At 39.9% G+C, this 13,876-nt stretch overlaps 1 protein-coding gene across 2 annotated transcripts in view; it reads left to right on the top strand.

Moving 5' to 3' along the window:
• Positions 1 to 770: 770 nt before the first annotated feature.
• Positions 771 to 13,876, top strand: part of LOC5519244 (hemicentin-1) — a 28,577-nt gene continuing 15,471 nt past the window's right edge. Inside the window, exons 1-11 of one of the 2 annotated variants that reach the window (XM_032363977.2) lie at positions 771 to 1,035; positions 5,481 to 5,795; positions 6,273 to 6,383; positions 8,258 to 8,455; positions 8,783 to 8,923; positions 9,363 to 9,653; positions 9,938 to 10,077; positions 10,441 to 10,606; positions 10,796 to 11,077; positions 11,305 to 11,562; positions 13,082 to 13,399. In XM_032363977.2, coding sequence (XP_032219868.2) covers positions 960 to 1,035; positions 5,481 to 5,795; positions 6,273 to 6,383; positions 8,258 to 8,455; positions 8,783 to 8,923; positions 9,363 to 9,653; positions 9,938 to 10,077; positions 10,441 to 10,606; positions 10,796 to 11,077; positions 11,305 to 11,562; positions 13,082 to 13,399 — 2,296 coding nt within the window. In that variant the 5' untranslated portion in view covers positions 771 to 959. Of the gene's footprint in view, positions 1,036 to 2,710; positions 3,214 to 5,480; positions 5,796 to 6,272; positions 6,384 to 8,257; positions 8,456 to 8,782; positions 8,924 to 9,362; positions 9,654 to 9,937; positions 10,078 to 10,440; positions 10,607 to 10,795; positions 11,078 to 11,304; positions 11,563 to 13,081; positions 13,400 to 13,876 lie in introns of those variants that run through there. The other variant, XM_032363978.2, reaches the window with a different exon arrangement.

The raw sequence follows: 13,876 nt of genomic DNA on the forward strand, positions 1-13,876 counted from the left end.
ACCGCAACTGGAGATTTGGCCATTTTGTCCAGTCATTTTATACCGGGGTCAAGCGAGTCACCTAATTTAAACACTAGGTTCCTTAGAAAAAGGCCGACCCAGGTATCACGGGAGAGGGTGCGTGGGGGCTATTTGTACCTTATTATGGTCAGTGGTAATTATTAGAAACTGACTCAGTGTTTCAAGAGTGACTGATACTTTTAGGCACCGGCTCGTAATTATCGTATGTTTCGGAATAGTCGGAATAGCACGTGGATATTCATGCGCTGCTTAAAAATGGCCGTACATAGAAAGGCACGTACACGGGTGTGCGCAAGGTCCCCCCCCCTCGCTAAAATGGGATATCTCTTATGGAAGGATCTTCAAATGTTATGCTTTTTTTCCATATGATTCATATGACCTTCAACAAATCCTGGGTACCCGCCTGGTACAATGATATGCATAGTACGCGATCTATGAGGGTTCCCATTTATTACGGCGCAGCCGTAAATAATAAAGACATGGCATCACTGATGCGCCACGAGAGCTGGTGCAAATGGTATATTTCTGGAAACATGAAGGAGGCTACGCTCGTGTATCAGCCCATTGCTTTGCGACCAGAAGTCAAGTGTCTTTATATAGTGCTCTCTTGATTCTTTATGCTTTGTGTTACACCCTCATATCCAAAATGCCTTCATAAAATTTGCGTGTAATTGTAACCCCCTGACCCCTGTTCTATTTAGACTTCAATGGTTTGCTAACTGTATATCTTTAATGCAAATTTGTTGTGGTGATATGTGTGAGTAGGGCACAGCTGTGGATGAAAACACTGTGTCACGGATGGTACATCAACCCTATAATTGGCCCCTTCATGTGGATAACATGTGTATGACATGACCGCTAAATAGGCTTGATCGAAAAGTCTGTAGAGTTTAGTAATCGACAGAATTAGTTATTACTTTGCAGCTATTGTTTCCAAAATGAAGCGTTGTCACACTACTCTTACAAGCTATGCTCTGCAAGTTTTGTTAATTCTCGCCTTGGGAGATTCTTATGGTAAGTTGAATGAGATATATACACCAATTTATATAAAAAAGTCGAGCATTTGCTATTTTTAGGTAAGTGTGAAAACACAGCGTACCCAGCATGTGTGAATTTTAAGAACCAACAGTATAGGCAGAAATCTAGGATTTGGAGGTCCGTAACGAGGCCTTTATTTGAGGGGGAGGGGAGGGCACGATACAATGATATTTAAATAAATCAGTCCAATCAGTCGTTTTTCTAGCTCGCTCGGTCATTTTCTTATTAGGCATTACATACCATATTTGGGAGTCCGATTCAAACATTTTTTAGCTTTTTTTATCTCTGGAACTTTGTAAGTCGAACATTTCACGTGAACCTGCAGGAATTCGTGTTTACTACGATTTTGCTGGCGGCCATCTTGGATATGGAGCCTAGTCCCTAACGTTTTAGAATATCACAGGTCTCCCGCGCGCTCCCCTAAGACTCTTTTAGACCATTAGAAAAACGACAGCCATTGATTGATATGAAAAGGGGGAGGGGGCACGGCCCTTCTGGTAATTTTATAATTATTGGAGCTTTATTTGTGCCTATTTAAAATAAAAAATTCAAACAAGAACTATGTGCCTATCTAGGTTTTTGTTCTTTTTTTAGTTTACAACATGATACACCAGTATTATGGAGGTTGAAATTAAATAGGAGGGGGATAACTCGCTTTCTCTGCAGGGAAGCCAACCTCTAGTAGGGTTTTAATGGTTGTAACGATAATTGGCCTTGCGGACATCCTCCTTGTCATTAGACATTTTTAGATACATCTTGTAAATAAAATATGTAGGTGACAAAGGCGCAAAACATCTCTAAATGCGTTTTCAATTGTATTGACAATGCTTGCAGTAGAACTTAGCTTTCAGCAAGCTCATGCATATTACTGACATTGAATAAAGCCAATCTATCATTAGTGGTCAGAAAAGAAAGTAAAACAGTGATCAAACAACCGTGAATTATTCATTTTAGCCATCATGTGTTTGCATATGTTCCAGGAGAAAGAGGAAATTCGATTGCCAATCGACCAACGCAAAGGGTTTAAAAAAAAAACCTTATCCCAATAGGAAAACTAGTGCAGAGTGGGTGCTATGAGAAGACTGAAGCAAAATGACCGCACGCTTGTTTGCCTCAAATGCCGCCTGTCATTCCATAGAAATACTTTGTTATTCAACCACAAATGAAACATCTTGCTTGTGCACTCGTGAATCTGGGTGCAAGTATTCTACACCACGCCTTGCGTGGGATTAACTTTCGCTTTTTTGCCTTTTTTTTATCTAAAACATCCATTGCAATGTCAAAATAATAACTAAGTGTTCTTCTCCTTGTCTTTCACTTCTTTGCGCAGGCATTGAAATGTTTATTTAACAGCGTTAATCTTTCCTTATAGCGTCAAAAAGGCTGTCAAACACTTCCCCAAATGCAGGAATCTAACACCTTGGTTTATGTGGTTATGGGGTTTATACTGTAGTTGCAATATCATCGAATTGCGTTACCTATACATACCCAGGGCCTTTAATAATGCAATGCCATAATTGAAATCTCGTAAATACCACCCTAGGGAGACAATCTTTCGCACTTAAGTGACAAAGCAGTTTAATCAGACCTCGTTATCGCTCTATAAGGAGAGGAGTGTCAAAAACGCATAGCTTTACTATGACGTAAAGTCATTTATTGGGTCAAAATTACAACCATTCTGCGCGAGGTAACAGCCGTGCCTGTTTCTTGGAGTGCCATAGATATAATCGTGCAAACCATCTGTGCAATTTAGAACTTGGTTTATAAAACTAACTATAAGCTAAGTGCGACGTCGTGCACTGTTCATCAAAATGGAGTCAATTTTGCTCTGACCTTTAGGGCCAGACTACGGAAAGCGCTACCCACATATATCAAGTTTCGTCAAAGCCATAGCGTTTCCGATTTCGTTTGGGAAAGCAAAACCAAAGGAACCAAGATATCAACAAGATCTGAGCAGCGTAAAACTATCCAGAAAAACGTGCGAATGATATCTAATCAATAACTGGTAGAAGCTGTATTTCTTGAAGAATGGTTTCGTGTATCGTAAGATAGCAAGAAGAACCAGCTAAAACCAGAGAAATACAAAAACAATGTTTTTCATTCAAACAGGATTGCTTACAGTCTGCGTATCTTTAGTGATTTCGTTATCGTACGGTAAGTCAAATGCACATTTGAACGCATCAAACTCTTCATTGTTTCAGATGGCTCAAAACGTCAGGAAATTCGACATAATCAAAAATTGCGGATCCGAAATTACTATGTTTTGTGTCACGCAAATGTGCAATAGAACGCACTCTAGTAAACGCGCAGCACGCATTATTAGAACAACAAATAGACAAAGACGCTTTTGCTAGTGGCGTTATTTTACCCCATCAAGGTGATAACTTTAAATATACGTACATATCAATTGTACACACGTGTATTGTCATACGCTAGAAGAACACGTAAAATGTCATTGGAATCTTCTTTCATCTATCTTGTACTAACGCTAATGATATGCTTGTGTGCAATTACCAAGATCATGAATAAACTGTTCATTTTTCTTAGCTACCTCTAATGATTAATACGATATATACAAGAAGATATTTTGTCAGAGTAGTATTAATCAACTTACTCGTATGTTTTTGTAAAAAAAGATTATCCATTACGAGTATCATATTTCTAACGATTTGCTTCCTATAACCTTAAAAAAATTGGTTAACGAACACGAATATTTGGATATTTTGATTGACTAACTTTTAATAAAATTTATTTGATTGTCTAACCTTTAATAAGAACTTTTTTTCCTGAGCATTAGAATTAGAATTTCCCCATCCTCCATGTTTTGTTTCTTCCTTCAAAGCAATTAGTAGTATTTTGGGGGCTAAAATGAAAAACGTGACCCCAAAAACGTTGTTTAGCTTATTGCGGTAGCTGCCTTGGCGCTAACTTAGCTTTTTGTCATTCTGATCAGTGAGCGGTAACATCTGAGTCGCGAACGCTTCCGGGCAAAAGATATAGGCATTCTGTAGATTATAGGGGCAATTACTTGAATGCTGCATCAGCAGAGAATTAAAAAAAAATCGGATAAAAATGGAACGTTTCGATAGCTGTCATTCATTGAATAATGAATGGATTTGCTGTTTAGGAAGTAAAGTTTTTAGAGCTAAAGTTTTAAATTTTAGAGCAAAAAGTTATGTTTTTACTCAAATACAATGTACAACACATTTAATGACCACATTTTTTCTAATCTGTTATTTTTCTAAATTTCTAATTGTTTTGGTAGACAGCGCATCTTTATGCTAAAAGTCTTCGCAGTCTTTTGTGTTAGGCACGAGAAGCGTTCTCTCTTTCTTTTCTTTTTTGTGTGGGAAAACGCAGATGCGCCTTCTTAGAGCCGAGTCTTCTACTTGTCTTTTATCTGGTTAATTGCATTCCGTTTCAGCAGTGTTAACACATGACTGAAAAGGTAATAAATACGTTGATTAATATCGTGTTTAAACCATTCACCTGAACTGCACGTAAATATACTTGAATAATGTTGCAAATTAAAAAAAAAGGCATAAGTTGGCAGCTTTATCAATACTTTTACTTGAAACTCGTTTTGTGGTTATAGAAAACTTATCTATTTTGACTGTAAGCGGATAGTTGGTAAATTGCGCTCATATTTTGGTTAGGTCCTGTCAAATAGCCGCCGTTTTCGGGATATATATGGTTGTGGTGGGGGACATTGCTGAGGTATATCAATAAGATAAACAACGACACACTTCCCTTGCAATATATCTAGCATTAATATTTCAATATCAGAAGGATTTTTATTATTGATATTCTTTTGTGCTGAGAACTTGTAAAGATTGCAGATTACTATCTTTCAGGTCACAATCTAAACTTATTTGTAGTACCTACGCCCTCTCCGTTTCAGATTTTTTTTAAATGTTCTGTTTCAGATAAAATCAATAACAGTCTGCCCTGAAATTTATCAACAGTCAGCTTTTATGAACACGATTACTTCAGTATTTTGCATGTTAAATAAATAAATTACGGCAAATATTAAGAGACCATTTGGAAAATACACCTTGAATAAGGTTTCAGTGCTATCCATTGGTAAATCGTTAGTTGGAAACGAGGAGGGGACTGGAGTCTCGGACATGGTAAAAGAAATTCGGGGTACAATGTCCAATTTCTGCCGGCTTGTAGCCAGGGAAAGGGGGGGGAGCCGCTCCACGCATATTTTGGGCTATATAAGTACTAGGGCCTTAGGTTTCAAAACTGCTTGTTATAAGGTTCATTGCCTTTGTGTATTCATCTGAAAATACTTTTATTTATTTGGAAGGGAAACTTAAAAACCATCAAAATAACCATCCACGTGTAAACCGTAAAATGGTCGCGTGAAAGACATTCCTTAATGTATATATGAACATATGAACTATTTTATTCCTTAGGCTTGAATACACCCACTTTTCTCGCGTCACGCTACCGGCGACAAATCCGTGGGAGTGTTCCCATAGGGAGCTCAATCAGTATCGTGTGTCCCAAGATGGGATCCTCTGTTCCCATAAGCCTGTGGCAAATGCTACCGGGTAATTTCATGCGGAGACTGATACCGGATGGTGAGACTGTTGAGAAGTATGACAATCAGTTCACCTTACACAGGATCTCCAGGCAGTATGCAGGGTTCTACTTGTGCCGTTATGGTTCGAACGGTAGACTGAGGAACCAGTTCTTGGGAAATGTGAGAGTTGATACAGCGCCGAAAGGTAAGGAGAGCTGCACTTATTGCGTAGGTCCACATAGCTCTGTATTGACATAGTCAAGTGAACTGTTCACATATATACCAATAAGATTTTTAAGAATTTAAAAGCTTTTGCAGCTATATTTTCTACTACAGGGAAGACTTCTCGCTAGTTGTGTGCAAGAAGTGTTTCTCAACTTGAGACCCTCTTGTATCTATGTGACAAACGTCAGCTTTGTTGATTCGGACATTCGAGCGATTTTTATCCTTAATTTTTTAATTGCTTATGTTAGGAGGGGAGGTTGTATAACCTCTCCTATTTGGAGATCATATGACTCTTTTATTAGTATTTTCAAAAATTATAAGTATATGACCAGTAGCGGTAAGAACGTTCCCTCCAATATTTTTTATTGTTTCTGCATCCCGCCCTATTTCAAGACTTGCTACCAATCTGATTTTATCAGTTCAGTGTTCTTAGATCGCTTGCTTATTTATGTTACAGACCCTCCATTTCCCAAGGTACCCTCAACATTGTTTGCGTCGCAAGGTGACTCCTCAAAACTAAATTGCACTGTTACGGGAAAGGACATCAGTAGCGTTTATTGGTTTAAAGGTAATAATTGTGCAGCATAATACCACAAGTTATCATGCGAGTTGTCGCAACATGCTTTTATATGTCTTCCAAATGACACCTTTCCAAGAGCGTAATATATAGATAATATATAATATATAATAGATAATATATAGGTTTAGGCATTGCCTAAAGGCGGAGCTCCAAACGACCAAATTATTTTCCTTTAATAATAAATATTATTAATAATATTAAATATTATTATATTTCTGTTTTTGACGATCACAACCCGTGGCCAACTTGTTATGCCCCCTTCCCCCCACATCTACATGACACATAACAAGTTTAGTTTACGATGTTCCGGCGTCAGGGTTTATTGACGTCATTGATGACTTCAACCATCGTGACCATCTCATTGCACCCCACTTCCACATCACACCTACCGAGTTTTGTTGTCACACGATGTTTCTTTAATAAAAAATATATTTTTATTTTAATGACGTCAGCATATTTTTATTCTAGTGACGTCATTGATGGCGTCACAATCACGTGACCATATTGGTGCACCCCCCATAACACTTTCCTGACACATACCAAGATTAGTTGTTATATGATGTTTTGTTCATGAGATATGGATATTTATGTTCTTAATGAAATCGTAATATTTTTGCTTTTAGTGACGTCCTCGATGACGTCACAAATCACGTGACCATATTTGTTTTCACCCTCCTTGACACAAACATGACACCTTCCAAGTTTGGTTGCAAAATAGTGTTTCTTTCAAGAGATATGTATTTTATGCTATAAATCACGTTTTTTGCTTTAAGTGAGGTCATCGATGAAGTCACACATCACGTGGCCATATTGTTGCATCCCCCTTGACACCTACCGAGTTTGGTTGCTATACAATGTTTCCTTAGTGAAATATAAATATTTTTTTGATGACGTTAGCATATTTTTCTTAGAGTGACGTCATCGATGACGTCAAGCATCACGTGACCATATCTTGGCACCGCCCTTGACTCATACATGACACCTACCAAGTTTGGTTGTTATACAATGTTTTTTTCACGAGATATGAATTTTTTATCTTGATGACGATATTTTGCTTCTATCACGTGATCATATTGGAGCACCCACCTTGACACCAACATGACACCTACCGAGTTTGGTTGTGAAACAATGTTTCTTTCAATATATATGAATGTTTTTGCTTTTTATACCGTTTTCACATTTTTCGCTTTAAGTGACGTCATCGATGATATCATACCACACGTGACCATATTGTTGCATCCCCCTTGACACCTACATGACACCTACCGAGCTTGGTTGCCATATGATGTTTCCTTCGTGAAATATAAATATTTTTGTTTTGATGACGTCAGCATTTGTTTGCTTCTAGTGACGCTATTGATGACGTCACAAATCACGTGACCACATATTTGCACCTCCCTTGACACATACATGACACCTGCCAAGTATGGTTGTCATACGATGCTTTTAAGGGACGGACGGACGGACATCGCGTCACGAAAACTCGAGTCGATGGGTTAACCATATTTGTTTTATATACCACTTTTTCTTAGGTATGGGTCTCCCTCCGCTCTCGCGGCGCTCCGCTATTATTAGAACGCCAGCACGACATCGCCCACCTTCATTCAACGGTCGATAGAATTAAAACAAAAGCTTTTTGCTGTGACTGGCAAACCTCCAGGAAATCCTGACTACGTCCCTTCTGTCATAGTCTCCTTTGCAGCTGTCCGCGTTTGTCAGTCGCGAAAGCACCTCGGGAGGATTGGAGCGCTTTCGCGACTGACAAATATATGGATGGCTACAAAGAAGACTACTCCTGTTACTATTGCTTATCTTCTGATCAAAAGCTCGAGTACCAGCCACTAACCCAAATGTATCTCTAGGCGGTTTTGCTATTGACGCCGGAAGGCAAACTACGGAGTCGCAAGTAGATCAAAATGGAACAACCACTTTGACAACCACGCTACAGCTACAAAACATGAAGAAAGCTGACCACGGCAAATACGAATGTCGGGTCTTGACAAAAGGAAGAGTGTATACCTCGGGGTTCTGGCCTGGGGCCACTATGGTTGTCGTTATAGGTAAATACAAGATGTTTCCCCTTTCTGTTCCCACTCCATAATCTACTGTAGGCGTGGAGATTTTCACGCTTTCTTGGTCGTCGCATCTTTGGCGCGGAATTACAAGAAAATAAGCCCCACAAAAAGTGCGCGAAATGAAGATGAATTGACTGTGCGTAAAAATTCCTCCAGTAGTTAGTGATTTGACTTTTAATCCCTTTATTTTTTTCACAGATACCAGCCAGATAAGAGAAAAGTATTATAATTACTGGAAACAGACAGACTTCCAACTAAGATATGATATATTTTTAAGCACCACAAAGCGTTTTAATTCCCTTGCTATTTTAGAGTCTTACTGCAAAAGTCCTGATGGGATGTTTGCTGATCCGTACAACGAAGCAGGATACATTCATTGCGTTAGTGGTGTCGGCAAAAGAGTAAACTGTGGCGATGGTCTGGTGTGGGAGAAAAAATCATGTCAAAAGCCAGGTCAGTCCTTAATGAGGCAATGCTTCTTTGAGCAGGAGTCTTGATTATTTGTGGGGCACGCTTAGGCAAAACTCTTTGATATAAACAATCTTCCCGTGTTTGATTGTGGAATAAACCATGATACACGGGAACGCTGGGATAGCCTTTAAACTAGTAAAGCCAAACATTGCTTGCACAGCTACAATCGGATGACTACTTAATACTATGGAAATTATCGCGATGTACTTCACACCACCTTCTAACATATTGCACTTAAATATGGCGCTGTTTGAACGTGGCTCATAGAACGATGCCTGCTACCGTGGCCTACCAATTTAACGTTTAAGTAAGCAGCAGTTTTTATTGAAAATAAATTCAAAACTAGTAGGATTCCGTCTTGCTCTGATGTGCCCTCGAGTATTTCTCTAATTTTATTCTCTTATTTAATTCCCTTGATCAGCTGTCAAACGCGCCTGGATCAAGCCTCCCCCTATCCCTGTTCCCTTGGTGAAAAAATCCGCCGGCGAATCCTTGATTATCAACTGCAGCCTATCTTATCCAAATGAAGAAGTTGCCCTGTTCCAGAAAACACGCGAAACTGTCCGCAGATGGCCGGACGGCTGTAAGGTTACTTTTGACCGGCAAGTGTTCACCATCCACGCCCTTTCACGTCTTGACGTGGGGAGATACTTTTGCGCAGCGCGCAACATCACGGCTAAAGAGGAGGTCTTTCTCAACATGGAAGATCTCGGTCAGTCAAATATATGTCATTCTTTAAATCTTAACCCTGTCCTGTAACGTAGCTAGCGGTGGGGGAGGGGGGGGGGAGCAGTATGGTCAGTCCCAAGTAGAATAAGAAATCTTACAAAGCACAAAGGAAATTGAGTGGCAACAGCACCCCACCCCCTCCCCCTCCTCCCCCCCCCCCCCCTCCACCTCCTCCCAAATTTTCTAGCAGCTACAATGCTGTTATCAAATGGCAGATATCCTCGATTTGCCTGGTTTATAAATACGACATTATGCCTGATGTTGCAGATTATGGGATAATATTCGGTACAGGAGCAAACTTCCTGATCGTCCCGCTTGGAAGCTCTATCGACCTGCACTGCAAGGCTGCTAACGTTCCGCAAGCCAAGACTGGACTAGAGCTTGTCACATCTTACCAGACGACTGAGGTAATGTAGTTTTAGATTAAGGAATGAACTAGCTAACTGTAAAATGTGTGTAAAATGTGTAAAATGTGAAAGACAGCAGTAGAAGAAGAAAAAAGCCAAGGTTTAAAATAACCAATGCAAAGTATGGTGATCTAAATATCAATGCCTCTCTATTTCAAGTTGGATTTATTTCCTTATGCTTTTTTTTTCAATTCTTTTCTTTCCAAAAAAATATATCCAATCCTAGGCACTTCGAGGGAGCTAAGCTCGTATAAGCCTCGTGGATTCTCTTGAGCTTCCTTAATTCTTTTTCATCTTTACTGTTGCTTTTTAAAAAATAACTAAAAATAACAGTAAAGAAATGAATGTCTGTGCTATTTTTAGGTGGTTCCCGATGGAAATGAGGTGACAAAGAAAGGCTCCATATACTCGCTAAGAGGCGTCAGTCGCAAATTGTCTGGTGATGTGTTGTGTAAGACTGTGTCCAAGTGTGGAGGTCAGAAGACTGGGTACAAGATAGGCACGCTCGTGACCGTCCACCTATCAGAGAGTTAGTATAACCACGAGTGAACTAAATTTACATGATGACGTCAGCATTGATGACGTCATTTGAGTGTTGAGTTAGTTTGATTGAAAAGCATCCTCGTAAAAATCAAGAAAAGAAGTACTTTATGGTGCAAAATCGTCTCACGCGGTATTTCAAGGAGGTTTATTCCCTTTCGTTTGTATTTTTCAACAGAGAAGACGCCGGTTCCTGTCGTCACGCCTTCGTTTATTGAGAACGGTGGACTGACTTCCAACTCGTTTAACTGTTCAGTGCAGATCCCAAAAGCTAATTCGTTTTCGTGGTTCCTAAACGAGGTCAAAGTTAATGAATCACATCACGCAATTCAGAGCTCTGATATGCACAGCGTGTTAACACTCAATGGGCTTAGTGAACTGGGTCTCTATCGCATTGAATGCCGGGTAACAAACCGCTGGTCGGGGTACTGGTACGCGCAGGCTCGTCTCAAAATTGTAGGTAAGCTTGACTGCAGGGATAGAAAATGGAATTTTACCACGTGATGTCCCGTTTTACGTCCCCTTGCCCCCTGTCATTTGCTTCCGTGTATTAATAACTTAGGGAAGTGGAACAGTTGCTTAGCGTCCCGTTCAAATTCCGTGGATAAAATACAATATGACTGAGAATTCTATCCAAAGAAATTTCGTGTAGTTTTAACCCAAATACTATTTCTTTTCTTTACCTAGATTTAAGTGTAAGTCTCCCCGCGAAACCCAAGAAGTTAATCCCATGGAACGGTGAACCAAAGGTCCCATGTAGCGCCCAGACCCCGGCGCTGTATCAAGTGCAAATCGGTCATGTGACACCTCGAGCAACAGACGGGTTTAAAATCACGTGGGATGGCAGTGCGTTTGTCATTCTGCAGTTTGGCCCAAAAGACGCGGGAGAATATTACTGTACACCTGATATCAGTGGGACACCTTATGTCGCGAGCTTTGTTCTAGGTAAGCTGATTCTCATTAAGTGGATATAATTCAATTTGTTTATATCTTTCCAACAAAATTCGTGAGGGAGACTCAGACTAGGTACTGACTAGAATCAATGATGGCTTCCGTCTGTCTTCCGAGACAATGGAACATGCGCCCGGTTTAAGTGCGCTGATAAGTTGCAGCGCCTGCTGTGGCTGTAAGAGATTCTGGAAAGACAGGCTTTGCTGTATTTTCTACAGATTTGTCAGTGCCTGGCTCTGCGCTTATACAGACTTTTGCCGTCTGCGCTCTCTCTTCTCCTCCCAGTGATACTCTCTCTAGAATGCCAGTGTAATGAAAAGCAAAAACAAAATCGACGCAAACACAATAACAGATGCCGAAATCTATAAAACACAAACGCATGGAAGTCATAATATATAGATTTAGGCATTGCCTAAAAGCGGAGCTCCAAACGCCCAGCAAATCTTTGCTTCATTTTCGCTTAATAATTTAAGGAATTTTAAATATTATTATTATATTTCTATTTTTGACGGTTTCAACGATTTCACAAATCGTGCGCCCAATTTGTTAACCCCCCTCCCCCCACATAACACACACATAACAAGTTTAGTTGTCATATTATACGATGTTTCGGCGTTAGGGTAGTTTTACTTTTAGTGACGTTTATGACACCTACCGAGTTTGGTTGTGGAACAATGTTTACTTTCAATAGATATGAATGTTTTGCTTTTAATCACGTTTTTTGCTTTAAGTGACGTCATCGATGACGTCACACACCACGTGACCATATTGTTGCACCCCCCTTAACACCTACATGACACCTACCAAGTTTGGTTGCCATACGATGTTTCCTTCGTGAAATATAAATATTTTTTATTTTGATGACGTCATCATATTTTTGCTTCTAGTGACGTCATAAATGATGTCACAAACCACGTGACCACAGTTTTGCACCTCCCTTGACACATACGTTTGCCAAGTTTGGATGTCATACGATGCTTTTTGGGGACGGACGGACGGACATCGCGTCACCAAAACTCGAGTCGATGGGTTACCAATATTTGTTACCACATTTTTCTTATAAACCACTTTTTCTTAGGTATGGAGCTCCGCTCACTCGCCGCGTGAAAGTTCCGCTATAATTGCGTTCCATTACGTTTGCTCTTGTGCTTGCGTTCAGAAAAATTTTGTTGTTAATTGGGTTAAACTTTTGCTTGTTAGTCCTTGCTTGAACCAACCTTAAAATTTGATTTTCTGTTGCTTTAAATCATATTCAATGTCCTATCAAAAGTCAACTATTTTAGATCAAATTATCTTGTTCTTTCAGGGACGTAGCAGGACTTGAAATATTGGGGGGTGGTCACAATACAGAAACATTAAGAAAATATTTGGGGGGCACAGCCACGCCCCTACTGGCAATTTTCTTATAATTCTTCAAAATATTGGGAAGCACATGCCCCCAGTGCCCCACCCCCTTCTACGACCTTGTTTTTAAAATAATGTTATGAAGAAGATGATAAATTTTTCCTTGTAGATACCATGAGACCTGGCATATTGCAGATCTCGCCCTCTCGCAAGACGCTTGAATACCAGGGCGGAGTCAACTTGGTTTGTAGTTACGGCTCAGTGAATCCTACTAGCCTCACCTTCACTTGGACACAGACGGACCATACCGGACACACCCGGACAGTCAGTAACGACAGAGTACAGCAAAGCATTGACGGCAATATTATAGAAACAGTACTTAAAATAAGAGACGCGACCACAAGTGATGCTGGGAACTACACGTGCACGCTAGAGGGGCCTGGACCTAGTGCGCTCGACAATGCCACAGCTGTTGTCGACGTTAAAGGTATGTGGTTTGGTCACGAACAGTCGATCGGCCGAGATATCTGTCGAATATTACCGGGGCTAAATTTGGAATATTGAACTATCAGCGATTTCTTATCAAATGATTTTTTAGAAAATATATAAGATCTGTTTTTCTTATTGTGGGATGGAATGTTAATAATATTTAAGTAAATTTAGTTCGTTACTAAAAAGTTCATATTTTGCATTGCTGTTGCTGTTGTTATTGCTGTTATTGTTGCCGTTGCTGTTGTTCCTTTTGCTGTTGTTGTTGTTGTTATTATATTGTTTCCGTTGCTGTTGCTCTTGTTAATGTTGTTGTTGTTGTTTTTATTGTTGCTGTTGCTCTTGTTGTTGTCGTTGTTGTTGCTCTTGTTGCTGTGGCTATCGCTTTTGCTGTTGTTATTGTTGATATTGCGGCAGTAAAAAATATGTCACACAAATCTGGTCAGGGATCATCAATAGTCGTTTCTTTTCCTCA

The sequence above is a fragment of the Nematostella vectensis genome, chromosome 10, assembly GCF_932526225.1.
Source record: "Nematostella vectensis chromosome 10, jaNemVect1.1, whole genome shotgun sequence".
NCBI lineage: Eukaryota > Metazoa > Cnidaria > Anthozoa > Actiniaria > Edwardsiidae > Nematostella > Nematostella vectensis.